Here is a 13,391-nt window from a genome sequence, read left to right as displayed (position 1 = left end):
ACGGTTGCTGTGTCCCAAGGCCACGTGATTCCCCCGTTGCGACCTTCCGACCAGGAAAATCAGCAGGGACACCCCGCTTCGTTTTAACGACCGTGTTGCTAAGAACGACAAGGATTCACTGAACAACTCTGGCAAGTAAAGTCGTAAAAGGGGGCAAAGCTCAAGGGAACAAATGCTTAACAACACACAAGTGTTGGACTCGATTGTGGTCGTAAACCGAGGACTCCTTGCAAGAGGATAAAATAAACAATGGAAAAGAACGAGGATACGAGGATATATCAATAGGATAATATCAGTGGTGGGATTCAAGATTTTTTTTACTACCGGTTTTGTGGGCGTGGTTTGCTGGGCGTGGCTTCGCTTGCTGGGCGTGGCTTGCTGGGCATGGAAGGGGAAGGTTACCGTAAAATCCCCATTCCCTCCCCACCCCACTAACCTGCTTTCCAGCTCCGTTCTCCTGTGCAAGGCAACCAAAGAAGACCCAGCCAATCAGCTGGGACTCAATGGGAGGCGGAGGATAGATGGGGGCGGGGCCCAGTCAGGGGTGGGATTGGCCAGTTCTCCAAACTACTCAAAATTTCCACTACCGGTTCTCTAGAACCGGTCCGAACCGGCTAAATACCACCTCTGGATAATATAACCTATGCCGATATAATAACGATGTCATATTTTACCCTGTCGGAATTGCAAAACGGGAGGCCAGATCCACAGGACGGAGGTAAGGAGAGAACTTACCATCTGATTCTTAAGAGCTCCCTCGAACTTAAGGCCTCTCTGGCATGAGCCTCGCCCGTCTATCACCACCACGGCGTAGCCGAGGGACGCCAGCGTGTTCAGCCGCAGGTACTTGATCCCTTTGAAGGAATTATTCACTAGCTGGACCTAGGAGACGAGCAAAGGACAAGGGGGGGGAGGAGAAATAAGGCCCCCATCTGTTAAGGGAACCAGCTCTTTGAGGGATATTGAAAATGTTGCCAAGGTAGAATCCCAAAGGTGCTTTTTTCAAGAGGCAACTGTTTTTACTTTGAAGACGTTTCGCTTCTCAGCCAGGAAGCTTCTTCAACTCGGACTGGATGTTGGGAAAATGGAAGAATTGATACTCCTTGCAGACAGCTGGTCATTTGCATCTTTTGAGAGAGTCATTGAGGCCACTTGGAAGTTGACCTGTATCCTAACTTGGGTCAACTTCCAAGTGGCCTCAATGACTCTCTAAAACAGGGGTGTCAAACTCAAGGCCCGTGGGCCGGATCCGGCCTGCGGGGTGGCTTAGATTTGGCCTGCGAGGCCGCCCTGGAAACCGCACAGGATCGGCCTGCGGTGGCTCTTGTTCAAAGTTATTGCAGCCTAAATTCAGTGCCGGAAGAATAAACACAGGTGGCTGAGGCTTCAGTTAACTTCTGCATAAACACAAGTCAATTTTACAATACCAGTTGTAGATTTCTCCAACACGGTGCAAACTCAAACAGAAGCAGACATGTTACAGGTTCAGAGCAGGAACCTCAGAAACGGACATCAGTTTCACTTTAGTTCGGCAGACAAGCAAGCGAGTTAAGTTTCTCTTTCCTTTTAGAGTTGAGCACAGAACAGAGAGAAACCAAGCCCAGATTCTCTCTTTTAAGTTTCAGCCCTCAACTCAGCTCTCATTGGCTGACCTGGTTCCTAAGCTCTATTCCAGTTCATGAATATGCAACAAAAATGGAGTTCTGGAAGGCTGTGTGCAGTCCTCCCACGCTTAATGAATGTGATGGCCTCCTGCAGCCCTCTGCCAGCAAAGAGGGAGTTTGAGGGGGCCACGTTGGACGAGGGCTGCGGGAGCCCATTTTTGTGGCAGAGCATTCGGCCCAGCACAGGCGCCCCCAACATGAGCGAGGTCATGCTGGCCGTGCCCACCCCGGCCACAACTTTAATGTGGCCCTCCATGAAATCAAGTTTGACATCTGTGCTCTCAAAGAATGCAAATGACCAGCTGCCTGCAAAGAATCAGGAAGAAGCTTCTCGAATAAGAAGGGAAACATCTTCGAAGAAAAAGAAAAAAAACAGAAAGCCCAGTTGCCTCTTGAAAAAAAGCATATTTGATGTGCTAGCCCCTTCGAGATTGGCTAAAATGTATCCTAATTGAAGCCCAAATTGTTGGAAATGTAAGCAGTTACAGGGTACCTTCTTTCATGTATGGTGGCTAGGTCCAAAAATTAAGAAATATCAGACCAAAATACGAAAATGGTTAAAGGAAATTACGAAAGTCCAAACAGAATTTAAAGCAGAAATATTTCTCTGGGGAATTATCAAAGAGAATTATACAAAAGAGATAAAATATCCGATCCTGCATATAATATCAGCAGCGAGATTAGCACTTGCACAACGTTGGAAAGGAGATTCTATGCCAACAGATAGTTTAATTATCCTGGGATCAAGCTGCTTTCAAAAAAGATGTTTTATGTTTTCATGTTTTGTGTTTTGTTTGTTTATGTTTGTTTTTAAAAATCAATTAAAAAAATGGGAAAAAAGTTTAATTATCCAAAGATTTTTCGATTACTTGGAAATGGACAAACTTACATTAGAATTAAAAGAGAAGGAAGACTCAAGATTATTATACAGTTTGGGAAAAGTGGTATCACTGGATAAATAATAGAAACAAGCAATTAAATAAATAAGGAATGTATAATTTAGAAAGATAGATGTATATAAATATATAAGAACAATTAGGAGTATAAAATATGCACTGGAATAACAATTGAAACGTAAGCACTGTCAAAATTGATGGTAATATACCCCTTTAAACATTCGTATTATAATTTGTGTTTTAATGTTTCAACTTTTCAATAAAGGTTATATATAAAAGAAAAAAGGAAAAAAAGCATCTTTAGGACAACCAGGACTTGGATGACTTGAGAATCTCGCTCACCTGTGGCCCACCGTAAACAAAGAGCACCGTGGGATGTTTCTTCCCAGGTTGGAGGTCATGTGGCTTGTACACCATCCCGTAAAGCTCGACATCCGACGGGGTGTGGAAATGAAAGATTTCGGGGGGGATGTAATCCGCAGGACAGCCTGCAAAACACGGGGAAGCAGAGCAGGGGGAGAGTCACACCTGGTCATCCTCGCGTGATTCCCCCCTTTTGCGACCTTGTGGCAAGCAACGTCGATGGGGAAAGCCAGATCCACTTCACGACCACGGGACTTAACTTCCTAACTGTGGTGATTCGCTTCACAACCGCGGCACAAAAGATCGTAAAACGAGGCGAAACTCACTCAAGAAATGTTTCCCCGCTAGCAACAAAAATGTGGGGTTCCATTCTGGTCGTTAAGTCGAGGACTGCCTATAAGGCTGGCGCGCAAAAGGGCCCTCTTGGCGGTGGCCCCTTCTTTATGGAATGTCGTTTCCCCTGAACTAGGGTTGGGGTCTCCATCCTCTGGCTTTTCTGTTAAGGCGCTAAAACCATGGTTTTGCTAGGGGGCCAATGGGACGGAGCCCGTTGAGTGGTTGATTTGTGTTGTTGCTGTCACAGAGGTGTGTGTTTGTGTGTGAGAGAGAGAGAGACAAAAGAGAAAGAACGGAAGACAGAGAGGGAGACACAGAGAGAAAAAGGAGAGAGAAAGAGTGGGAGTGATGGAGAGAGAGGGAGAGAGAGAGAGTGAAAGAGGCAGTGAGTGTGAGAGATTGATGGAGAAGGAGACAAAGAGAGAAAACGGAGAAAACGGAGGGAGAGAGAGAGAGACAGAGAGGGAGTACGATGGAGAAAGAGAGGGAGAGAGAAAGAGAGAGGGAGAGAAAGAAAGAGACAGAGTGAGAGTGAAAGAGTGATGGAGAAAGAGACAAAGAGAGTGGGAGAGAGAAGAGAGAGAAGGAAAGAGAGAGAGTGTGTGTGTGTGTGATGGAGAAATAGAGAGGGAGAGAGAGAAAGAGACAGAGAGGGAGAGTGATGAGGAAGTAGACAAAGAATGGGAGACCGAGAGAAAAAGGAAGAGGAAGGGGGAGAGGGAGAGAGAAAGCGAGAGAGAGAGAAAGAGACGAGAGAGTGATGGAGAAGGAGATCAGGAGAGAGAGAGAGGAGGGAGAGAGAGTGAGTGATGGAGAAATAGAGAGGGAGAAAGAGACAGAGAGTGAGAGTGATGAGGAAGGAGACAAAGAATGGGAGACAGAGAGAAAGAGGAGGAGGAAGGGGGAGGAGAGAGAGAGGAGAGAGAGAGAGAGAGAGAGAGAGAGAGAGAGAGAGAGAGGAGAGTGATGGAGAAGGAGACAAGGAGAGAGGGGAGAGAGGGAGAGATGGGGTTTTTATGTGGTGAATTTTTAAAGGCTGTAAGCCACCTAGTCACCAATGCGTGAGTTGGGCACCAATATACATATTCATATTAATCTAATTTCATAAATTAATTCATTAATGTCCATCGAGTAGAAAGGGTGGGGCAGAACCGGCCAATCCCAAATCCCCCCCAGTTCCATAGAGAAGCTGGCCCTAAGACTGCAAAGCAAAGCTTGGCCACCTGTGTGTGGACGCCCAACCTCGAGCCCCACGGCTTCAATTCGGATGCCTGGCTCAAATTTGACTCACTGGCTGCTTCCATCATGCTGGCCCAAAACTTTGGCTGCTTGTGGAGAGGGTCTTCGTCTGAGCCGCTGAGCTTGTAAACGTGCACACAGGGAGGGGTCCTGACGCTGCTGTAGTGACTGATGAACATGTCAAAGTTCTGCAAGAGGAGAGGAGAGAATAACTTTATTGTCATTTTGAATAAATAAATACACAATTTTGTAGATAACCACAACACTGAGAAGAGAGGTTTTGTCTTCCGAGCTTTTGGACTCGTACTAGAGTCCATCTTCAGGGAATTTCTCTCTAGCAGAGCTGTTCTGTACGCGGCATTTGTATGGTGTCTGCTCTTTGTGGCTTCTTAAATGTTGATTGTGGCGTGTGGGTGGCTGGCTTTTAAGTGACAAGCTATCATTTGTTTGTGCTGCCCAGCCCTCGCCTTCTAAGTACTTGGTAGGCTGACGGTAAACCGGCCCTCCCGTTGTCTGATGAGGGGCCTGTTTCCCAGGCTTCAATCACTTCTCGGGCTGTTTTTGTGCCTGCTTGTCCAACCACCTCAAGCAGCTGCAAAACTGAACGTGCGTCCTTGTTCGTTTGCAGTGTGAGGCTATCGATGAGTTTGGGTCTCTCACCTGAGCGCAAAAACACAAGCGAGCAAGCAAGAGTTGAAAAGCCACCATACAAGAGGAACTATAAACACCGCACGCGGAAGAGCTCACACTTTGCTCGAGAGAAAGAAGTTTCCTAAAGGTGGGATCGATCCAGCACGCATCCGAAAGATCAGAGAAGGTGCCGGTGACCGATCCAGATTCGATCCTGCAACATTATCCTGGAACATGCACCTCTATAACTGTCTGGTTTGGTTCTGCAACCCAACAGGACAGACACAGACTTCAGAGGGTAATTAGGACTGCAGAAAAAACAATGGCTACCCGCCTGCCTTCCATGGAGGACCTGCATTCTCCACGAGTCAAAAAGAGGCCTGTGAAAATATCTACAGACCCCTCACACCCTGGACATAAACTGTTTCAACTCCTACCCTCAAAACGAGGCTATAGAGCCCTGCACACCAGAACAACTAGACACAAGGACAGTTTTTCCCCTTGAATGCCATCACTCTGCTAAACAAATAATTCCCTCAACACTGTCCAACTATTTACAAAGTATGAGTCACCTAACAGCTATTTGGATTAGAAATACATAAACCAGGATAAACATTTTAAAACTGTTAAGAAAATGCAAAACTGTAATTAGGTGTGGTTTCTCAAACGGCCATAAGATGGAGCCAGAAACCTGGTTTGTTGAGTCTGAGTCTCAGAAGAGAGTGTGAGTGTATCTCTGTTTCCTTCTGTTGGAAAGTATTGCCGTTCCTCCATTTTTCCTAATTGACTGGTATTACTGGATTTGATGTAAATCTGATACTGACACTGGACTTTGATATTTGGATTATCCCTGGATTGAAAAACTGACTGATTTACCTGTGGATGACTTTTGGATTGCTTATTTTGGACTTTGCTTAAACCTTTCTGGAAGTAAAAATCTACATTTACTGTACAGTGTATCTGTGTGCTCTGTGTGTATTATTCCAACACTTCTCTCAAATACGTCTCCCTGTATGCGCTCATTCTCCTAACGGGGAATTACCTCAACAATTACTATTAATCTTCTCATCACTCCTTATCACCCATCCCCTCCCATTTGTGACTGTATGACTGTAACTTTGTCACTTGTATCCTTACAATTTATATTGGCTGTTTCCCAGTAGAATTTGATTGCTTATTTTACCCTATGACTATTATTAAGTGTTGTATCTTATGATTCTTGATGAATGTCTCTTTTCTTTTTTATGTACACTGAAAGCATTTGCACCAAGACAAATTCCTTGTGTGTCTAATCACACCTGGCCGATAAAGAATTCATTCATGTCAGGAAGTCCTTTTGAAAAAGCACCTTTGGGACAATCGTTAACCTGGATGACTGAGAACCTCCAGAGAGGTCTACCAGGGGGTTGCGGGTTTCATTTTGACCCCGATGAGTTCAACCTTCAGACACGGAGATACTGACCTGACTCATGGAACAGCTGTGGGAGAAGCCCAAGGTGGTGAGTCGCACGACCTCGCCAGGAGATTCGTAGCTGACCACGTAGAGGTGATGTTCCAAAGGGGTATCCTTCGTGCCCTGGAAATACACCAGCTTCGTTTCTTCATTGACCCAAATCTGGAGACACAAAAGAGAAAAAGAGACGATGGGGAGAAGCTGAGAAGCGCACGTGAAAAACTGCTTTGAGACAGAACTGTGGGAGGCAGAATCAGAGTTCATTTCAGCTGCATCCGGTTTTTGGTCGCCACGATATAAAAAAGAGGTTGAGACTCTAGGAAAAGTGCAGAGAAGAGCAACCAGGATGATGAGGGGACTGGAGACTAAAACATATGAAGAACGGTTGCAGGAACTGGGCCTGGCTAGTCTAGGGAAGAGAAGGACTAGGGGAGACTGGATAGCCTCTTCAAATATCTCAGGGGCTGCCACAGAGAGGAAAGAAGTCAAGCTATTTTCTAAAGCGCCTGTAGGCCAGACAAGGAATCATGGATGGAAACTGATCAAGGAGAGATTCAATCTAGAAATAAAGAGACAGTTAAAACAATTAATCAGTGGAACAATTTGCCTCCAGAAGTTGTAAATGTTCCAACACTGGAAGAGATTGGATAACCATTTGTCTGAAGTGGTGTAGGGTTTCCTGCCTAAGCAGGGGGTTGGACTAGAAGACCTCCAAGGTCCCCCCCAACTATTCTTATTGCTATTCCTGTTCTATTCCTTAGCTTCAAAAGTTATCTGTACAGTTGGGATGAAAATGACAGCGGTGGTATCATTTTTAAAGCTCTGGACCAGTTTTGATCACGGCTACCGTTCTGGCTTTTTTTTTTTTTTTTTGGAACCTGCTTAGCTTAGTTGCAAAAAGATCCCAGAGTCTGCATCTTGAATAAATGAATAGATCCTGCAATTAATAGTACATTCTGCCCAAGGCACCTTCTTCGGCAAAAGAAGGGGTTACCAATTGGAAAAAGCTGCTAAGGTAAAACAGTGTTTGTGTGTCTGTGTGTGCGTGAGCCTTTGAGTCATTTTTTTGGTCTCCTGGTGACTGCCTGAACAAGTCCCTGCTGTTGTCTTGACAAAGTTTTTTTTTTAAGGGGTTTGTCCTGGGCTGAGAGAGAGTTACTGGCCCAAAGTCACCCAGCTGGCTTTCATTTCTAAGATGGGACTAGAACTCACCGTCTCCTGGTGATCAGCCCAAAATTGCCTAATTGGCTTTCATGTCTAAAGCGGGACTAGAACTCACCGTCTCCTGGAGATTGGCCCAAAGTCATCCAACTATCTTTCATGCCTAAGGCAGGACTAGAACTCACCGTCTCCTGGAGATTGGCCCAAAGTCACCCAACTATCTTTCATGCCTAAGACTGGACTAGAACTCACCATCTCCTGGTGATTGGCCCAAAGTCACCCAACTATCTTTCATGCCTAAGACTGGACTAGAACTCACCGTCTCCTGGTGATTGGCCCAAAGTCACCCAACTATCTTTCATGCCTAAGACTGGACTAGAACTCACCGTCTCCTAGTGATTGGCCCAAAGTCACCCAACTATCTTACATGCCTAAGGCAGGACTAGAACTCACCGTCTCCTGGTGCTTGGCCCAAAGTCACCCAACTATCTTTCATGCCTAAAACTGGACTAGAACTCACCGTCTCCTGGTGATTGGCCCAAAGTCACCCAACTATCTTTCATGCCTAAGACTGGACTAGAACTCACCGTCTCCTAGTGATTGGCCCAAAGTCACCCAACTATCTTTCATGCCTAAGACTGGACTAGAACTCACCATCTCCTGGTGATTGGCCCAAAGTCACCCAACTATCTTTCATGCCTAAGACTGGACTAGAACTCACCGTCTCCTAGTGATTGGCCCAAAGTCACCCAACTATCTTACATGCCTAAGGCAGGACTAGAACTCACCATCTCCTGGTGATTGGCCCAAAGTCACCCAACTATCTTTCATGCCTAAAACTGGACTAGAACTCACCGTCTCCTGGTGATTGGCCCAAAGTCACCCAACTATCTTTCATGCCTAAGACTGGACTAGAACTCACCGTCTCCTAGTGATTGGCCCAAAGTCACCCAACTATCTTTCATGCCTAAGACTGGACTAGAACTCACCATCTCCTAGTGATTGGCCCAAAGTCACCCAACTATCTTTCATGCCTAAGACTGGACTAGAACTCACCGTCTCCTAGTGATTGGCCCAAAGTCACCCAACTATCTTACATGCCTAAGACTGGACTAGAACTCACCGTCTCCTGGTGATTGGCCCAAAGTCACCCAACTATCTTACATGCCTAAGACTGGACTAGAACTCACCGTCTCCTGGTGATTGGCCCAAAGTCACCCAACTATCTTTCATGCCTAAGACTGGACTAGAACTCACCGTCTCCTGGTGATTGGCCCAAAGTCACCCAACTATCTTTCATGCCTAAGACTGGACTAGAACTCACCGTCTCCTAGTGATTGGCCCAAAGTCACCCAACTATCTTTCATGCCTAAGACTGGACTAGAACTCACCGTCTCCTAGTGATTGGCCCAAAGTCACCCAACTATCTTTCATGCCTAAGACTGGACTAGAACTCACCGTCTCCTGGTGATTGGCCCAAAGTCACCCAACTATCTTTCATGCCTAAGACTGGACTAGAACTCAGCAACTCCTGGTGTCTATCCTGGTGCCTTAACCACTACACCAAACTGTCTCTCTGACTGTTGTTGAAGGAAACTATCAACCAGAAGCCAGAGATGGCACAAAGACCAGAAATGGCATTTTCACTGGGAGAGGAAGGGACTTTGTACCTTGTACCCATGTCGGGCCAGAACTTCCCATTCTCCACTCGTGAGGGCCACTTCTTCCTTCAAGGGGCATTTGAAGTCACCTGAAATGACAGAACAGAATCAGGCAGGGTGGCCCCATTCCACAGCTACTCCCCGAAATCAGCTGTGAGGGCAATGCACCAGCCATAATTGGCTGGACTACAGCTTCCATCATCCCCATCTTCCAAAGACCTACTGAGACCTCTGGATTGGTCCACCTTAAAACGAAGCCGAAGGGAGCAGAACGCTTGGGGAGGGTTCACCTTCCCATTTGGGACCTCCTTAAAGTGCCTTTACAATAGGACAGGATGCTTTGCTCCCTGTGAAGCCTAAAATGAAGTGGGAATACTTCCCATTCTGCTTATTTCTGAAAGGAGAAATTCTTGGTGCTCTCTGAGCTTGGTTTATTTTTTTTTTGCAGACGTTTCCTGACCCAGCTAGGTAACATCATCAGTGCTAGAAAAGAGTGGGATTGACTCTTTGTTTGTACACAAGTGGTTTGCCCTGTCAGTGTTGGTGAAGTGTGGATTTTTTTTTCATTAGTAGTTCCTTGAATTGACTGGTGTTTACTATTTGATTGACAGTCTGAGCTGGTGGTGCAGGCCTCTGTATATAGACAGCAAACACCGCAATCCCCTCTTAGCGCTGATGATGTTACCTAGCTGGGTAATGAAATGTCTGCAAGAAAACAGCCAAGCTCAGAGAGCAGCGAAGATCCCACAGTTGTCATCGTGGTCATCTACCTCTTCTACTTTTCCTTCTTCTCTGCTCCAAAAACCTCATTCTCTTCTAACACTGATGACGTTACATCGTTGGGTCGTGAAACATCTGTAAGAAAGCAACTAAGCTCAAAAAGCATCAAGGACCCCACCATCTTCCTCCTCCTCCTCCTCCTCACCACAAAACCCATGGCCTTCCAGTCCTGATGATGTTACATAGTTGGGTGGTGAAACATCTGCAGGAGAACCACCAAGCTCAGGGGACATCAAGGACTTTTCCTCTCAACCAGGTGCTATAAATATTGTCCTTTTTCTGAAAGGCTCAGGAGGGAGATAGCCAGAAAAAAAACTCATGAGCTAGAAGGAGCCAACAAACGCTAATCGAGAAGTATTTCTGCTCGATCAAAACATTCACGCAATCCCAGAAAGAGAATTCTGCAACCCACAACCGAGCTGGCAAAACAACTTCACATTGTTCTCTCGTTCTCAAGTGGTGCCATTTCCCTTGTCGCTTTTTAAAAATGCACTTAATGGCTTTTATGGTTTTTAAATGACTTGTCAGTTAGTGACTGACTGAAGTTACTATGAAACACGCCTCCCCTTACCTGAGATACTTTTCAATTTCAATCAGCCGGAAGGGACCTTGGAGGTCTTCTAGTCCAACCCCTTGCAATTCCGAAAATTTCAACGGCCACACCACTCCCCACATTGTCACAAGACCGTATTTTGGGTGCTTGGCAACAGGCTCACATTTACAACCGTTTGCAACATCCCGTGGTCACATGACCGGATTTTTGGCAGCCAAAATGCCTACTGGGTATAATAGATTTGTTTTACAACTGTTGCATTCACTTACTGACTGCCCCCACAATGTGTAAAATCAGGCACTCACGGGGTGACTCACTAAATGACCACAATTCTAGGCTCAGTTAGAGTTGTGAGTAACGTACACACACACACACACACATATGAAATTTTCAGTATCTACCGAAACCAATTTGTTAAAAAACAAGCAAGAATGAAAAAAGCAATGCAAACAAAACTTTGTTAGGAAGTTATTGTGTGTGTTAAAATATTCAAAATCGGGATCGGTGCTCTCTGAGCACTGGTTGTTTTCTTACAGATGTTTCATTACCCAACTAGGTAACATCAGCAATGCTAGGAGGGAGTGAGATTTGCAAGGAGGGGGAGGAGAACTGTGAGGTCCTTGGTGCTCTCTGAGCTGGGCTGTTTTCTTGGAGATGTTTCCTGGCCCAACTAGGGAACATCATCAGTGCTAGAAGGGAGTGGGATTTGCAGGGAGATGAGAAGGAGGAGGAGGAGGAGGAAGAGGAGGAGAACTGTGGGGTCTTTGTTGCTCTCTGAGCTTGGCTGTTTTCTTGGAGATATTTCCTGGCCCAAATCAGTAATAGAAGCAGGGGTGGGATTCTACCAGTTCACACCTATTCGCTAGAACCGGTTGTTAACATTCTAAGCAGTTCGGTTAAGAAGAAATTTTTACTGGCCTAATCCTGTAAGGAAGGCAGGAAGGAAGCATTCTGGTGTTGCTTACAGAAACTGCCTCTTCATTAACCCTTATTACTTTCTTGGCAGGACTAGACTTCCTGTCTCCGGAACGTCTCTGGAGTTTTTTCCCCCTCCTTTGCTGGTACTTTGCTTGTGTGGAGTGACCATTCAAAGTTACAATGGCACTGAAGAACGTGACTTATGACCCTTTTTCACACTTACGACTCTTGCAGCATCCCCACAGTCACGAGAGGCCAGGCAAGGAGATGCGTGCCTCGATGTGAGTGATGTTAAGTTGGCCACACCCAGCCAATAACATGACCACCAAGCCATGTCCACCTAGTCACATGACCACCAAGCCATGCCCAACAACTAAGCCACGCCCACAGAACCAGTTGTTAAAAATTTTGAATCCCACCCCTGGCTAGAAGGGAGTGGGATTTGCAGGAAGGAGGAGGAAGAAGAGGAGGAGCAGGAGGTGGTCATGGAGAACAACTGTGAGTCCCTGATGCTCTCTGAGCTTGGCTGTTTTCTTGCAGACGTTTCATGACCCAACTAGGGAACATCATTAGTGCTAGAAGGGAGTGGGATCTGCAGGGAGAGGGAGGAGGGGGAGGAGGACGATGACAACGACTGTGGAATTCTTGGCATTCTTTGAGCTTCGTCGTTTTCTTGCCGACGTTTCATGACCCAACTAGGTAATATCATCAGTACTAGAAGGGAATGGGATTTGCAAGGAGGAGGAGGAGGAGGAGGAGGAGGAGGGGGAGGACGTTCCTGCAGACATTTCATGACCCAACTTGGTAGCATCATCAGTGCTAGGAAGGAGTGGGCTCTGCTTTCTTTTCCATATCCCAAGAATCAAATGCCCAGGAAGGTCCAAGCGCTCCCAGCTCTCTCACCTTTGCTAGGCACGTACGGCTGAGTCCAGTCGTACATCTTGCGCTGCAGGATGGCTGTGACTCGGTACAGGTGGCAGAAGCCCGTCTTGCATTCATTCGCTCGGAGAAAGGTCAGCTCATCCTCTTTCTCCTCTGACTGGGCGAAAGGGTAGAAGATGTCGTGGACCTACCCGGGAGAGGAAGAAAAAAAAAAACGAGAGAAGATGCCAAGTACCGTCCATTCAAACATGCCTGGATCATCGGAGGCCGACAGTTGTTAGGTGAGTTTCGCCCCATATGACCACCTATCTTGCCCTGGTTGTTCAAGTGAGTCACATGGTTGTTGAGTGAATCACTCGTCTTCTCAAGACACGGTAAGAACGGGAATCCCAAGGGTGCTTTTTCAGGAGGCAACTGGACTTTTTGGTTTACTCTTTTGAAGACATTTCAATTCCCTCCAAGAAGCTTCTTCAGCTCTGACTGGATGGTGGGGAAGGGAAGGATTCATATTCCTTGCAGACAGCTGGTCATTTGCATCCACTGAGGCCACTTGGAGGTTTATCCAGGGTCACTGGAGTGGTGCTCCTGGCTCCTGTAGTCTGCAATTCTTTCCTTTGGAAATCCATTCTTACTCCGACCCCATAAGAAGGGTATGGAATTTGCCAAATTGTATAGCTCAAAGTCCGTAGAATTGTATAGCTCAAAGTCTGTAAAACCCTGAGGACACAGATAAACCTCCAAGTGGCCTTAATCACCCTCTAAAAGGATGCAAATAACCAGCTGTCTGTAAGGAATATAAACCCTTCCACTCCCCACCATCCAGTCAGAGCTGAAGAAGCTTCTTGAATGAGAAGG

The 13,391-nt window shown here is 46.2% G+C and overlaps 1 protein-coding gene across 4 annotated transcripts in view; it reads right to left on the bottom strand.

Moving 5' to 3' along the window:
- DPP9 (dipeptidyl peptidase 9) overlaps positions 1 to 13,391 on the bottom strand; it is an 81,276-nt gene that overhangs the window by 39,803 nt on the left and 28,082 nt on the right. For all 4 annotated transcript variants that reach the window (XM_087952790.1, XM_087952786.1, XM_087952788.1 and 1 more), the window contains exons 12-17: positions 12,558 to 12,723; positions 9,413 to 9,492; positions 6,591 to 6,743; positions 4,551 to 4,686; positions 2,903 to 3,048; positions 736 to 882 (exon numbers count right to left, since the gene is read on the bottom strand). In XM_087952790.1, the coding sequence (XP_087808916.1) occupies positions 736 to 882; positions 2,903 to 3,048; positions 4,551 to 4,686; positions 6,591 to 6,743; positions 9,413 to 9,492; positions 12,558 to 12,723 (828 nt within the window). The remainder of the gene's footprint in view (positions 1 to 735; positions 883 to 2,902; positions 3,049 to 4,550; positions 4,687 to 6,590; positions 6,744 to 9,412; positions 9,493 to 12,557; positions 12,724 to 13,391) is intronic.

Source organism: Notechis scutatus, chromosome 1 (assembly GCF_049901735.1).
Source record: "Notechis scutatus isolate UNSWTSFEM ecotype Mainland chromosome 1, rNotScu1.2, whole genome shotgun sequence".
NCBI lineage: Eukaryota > Metazoa > Chordata > Lepidosauria > Squamata > Elapidae > Notechis > Notechis scutatus.
The sequence above is the reverse complement of the archived record's forward strand: the minus strand, read 5'-3'. Positions and strand labels throughout refer to the sequence as shown.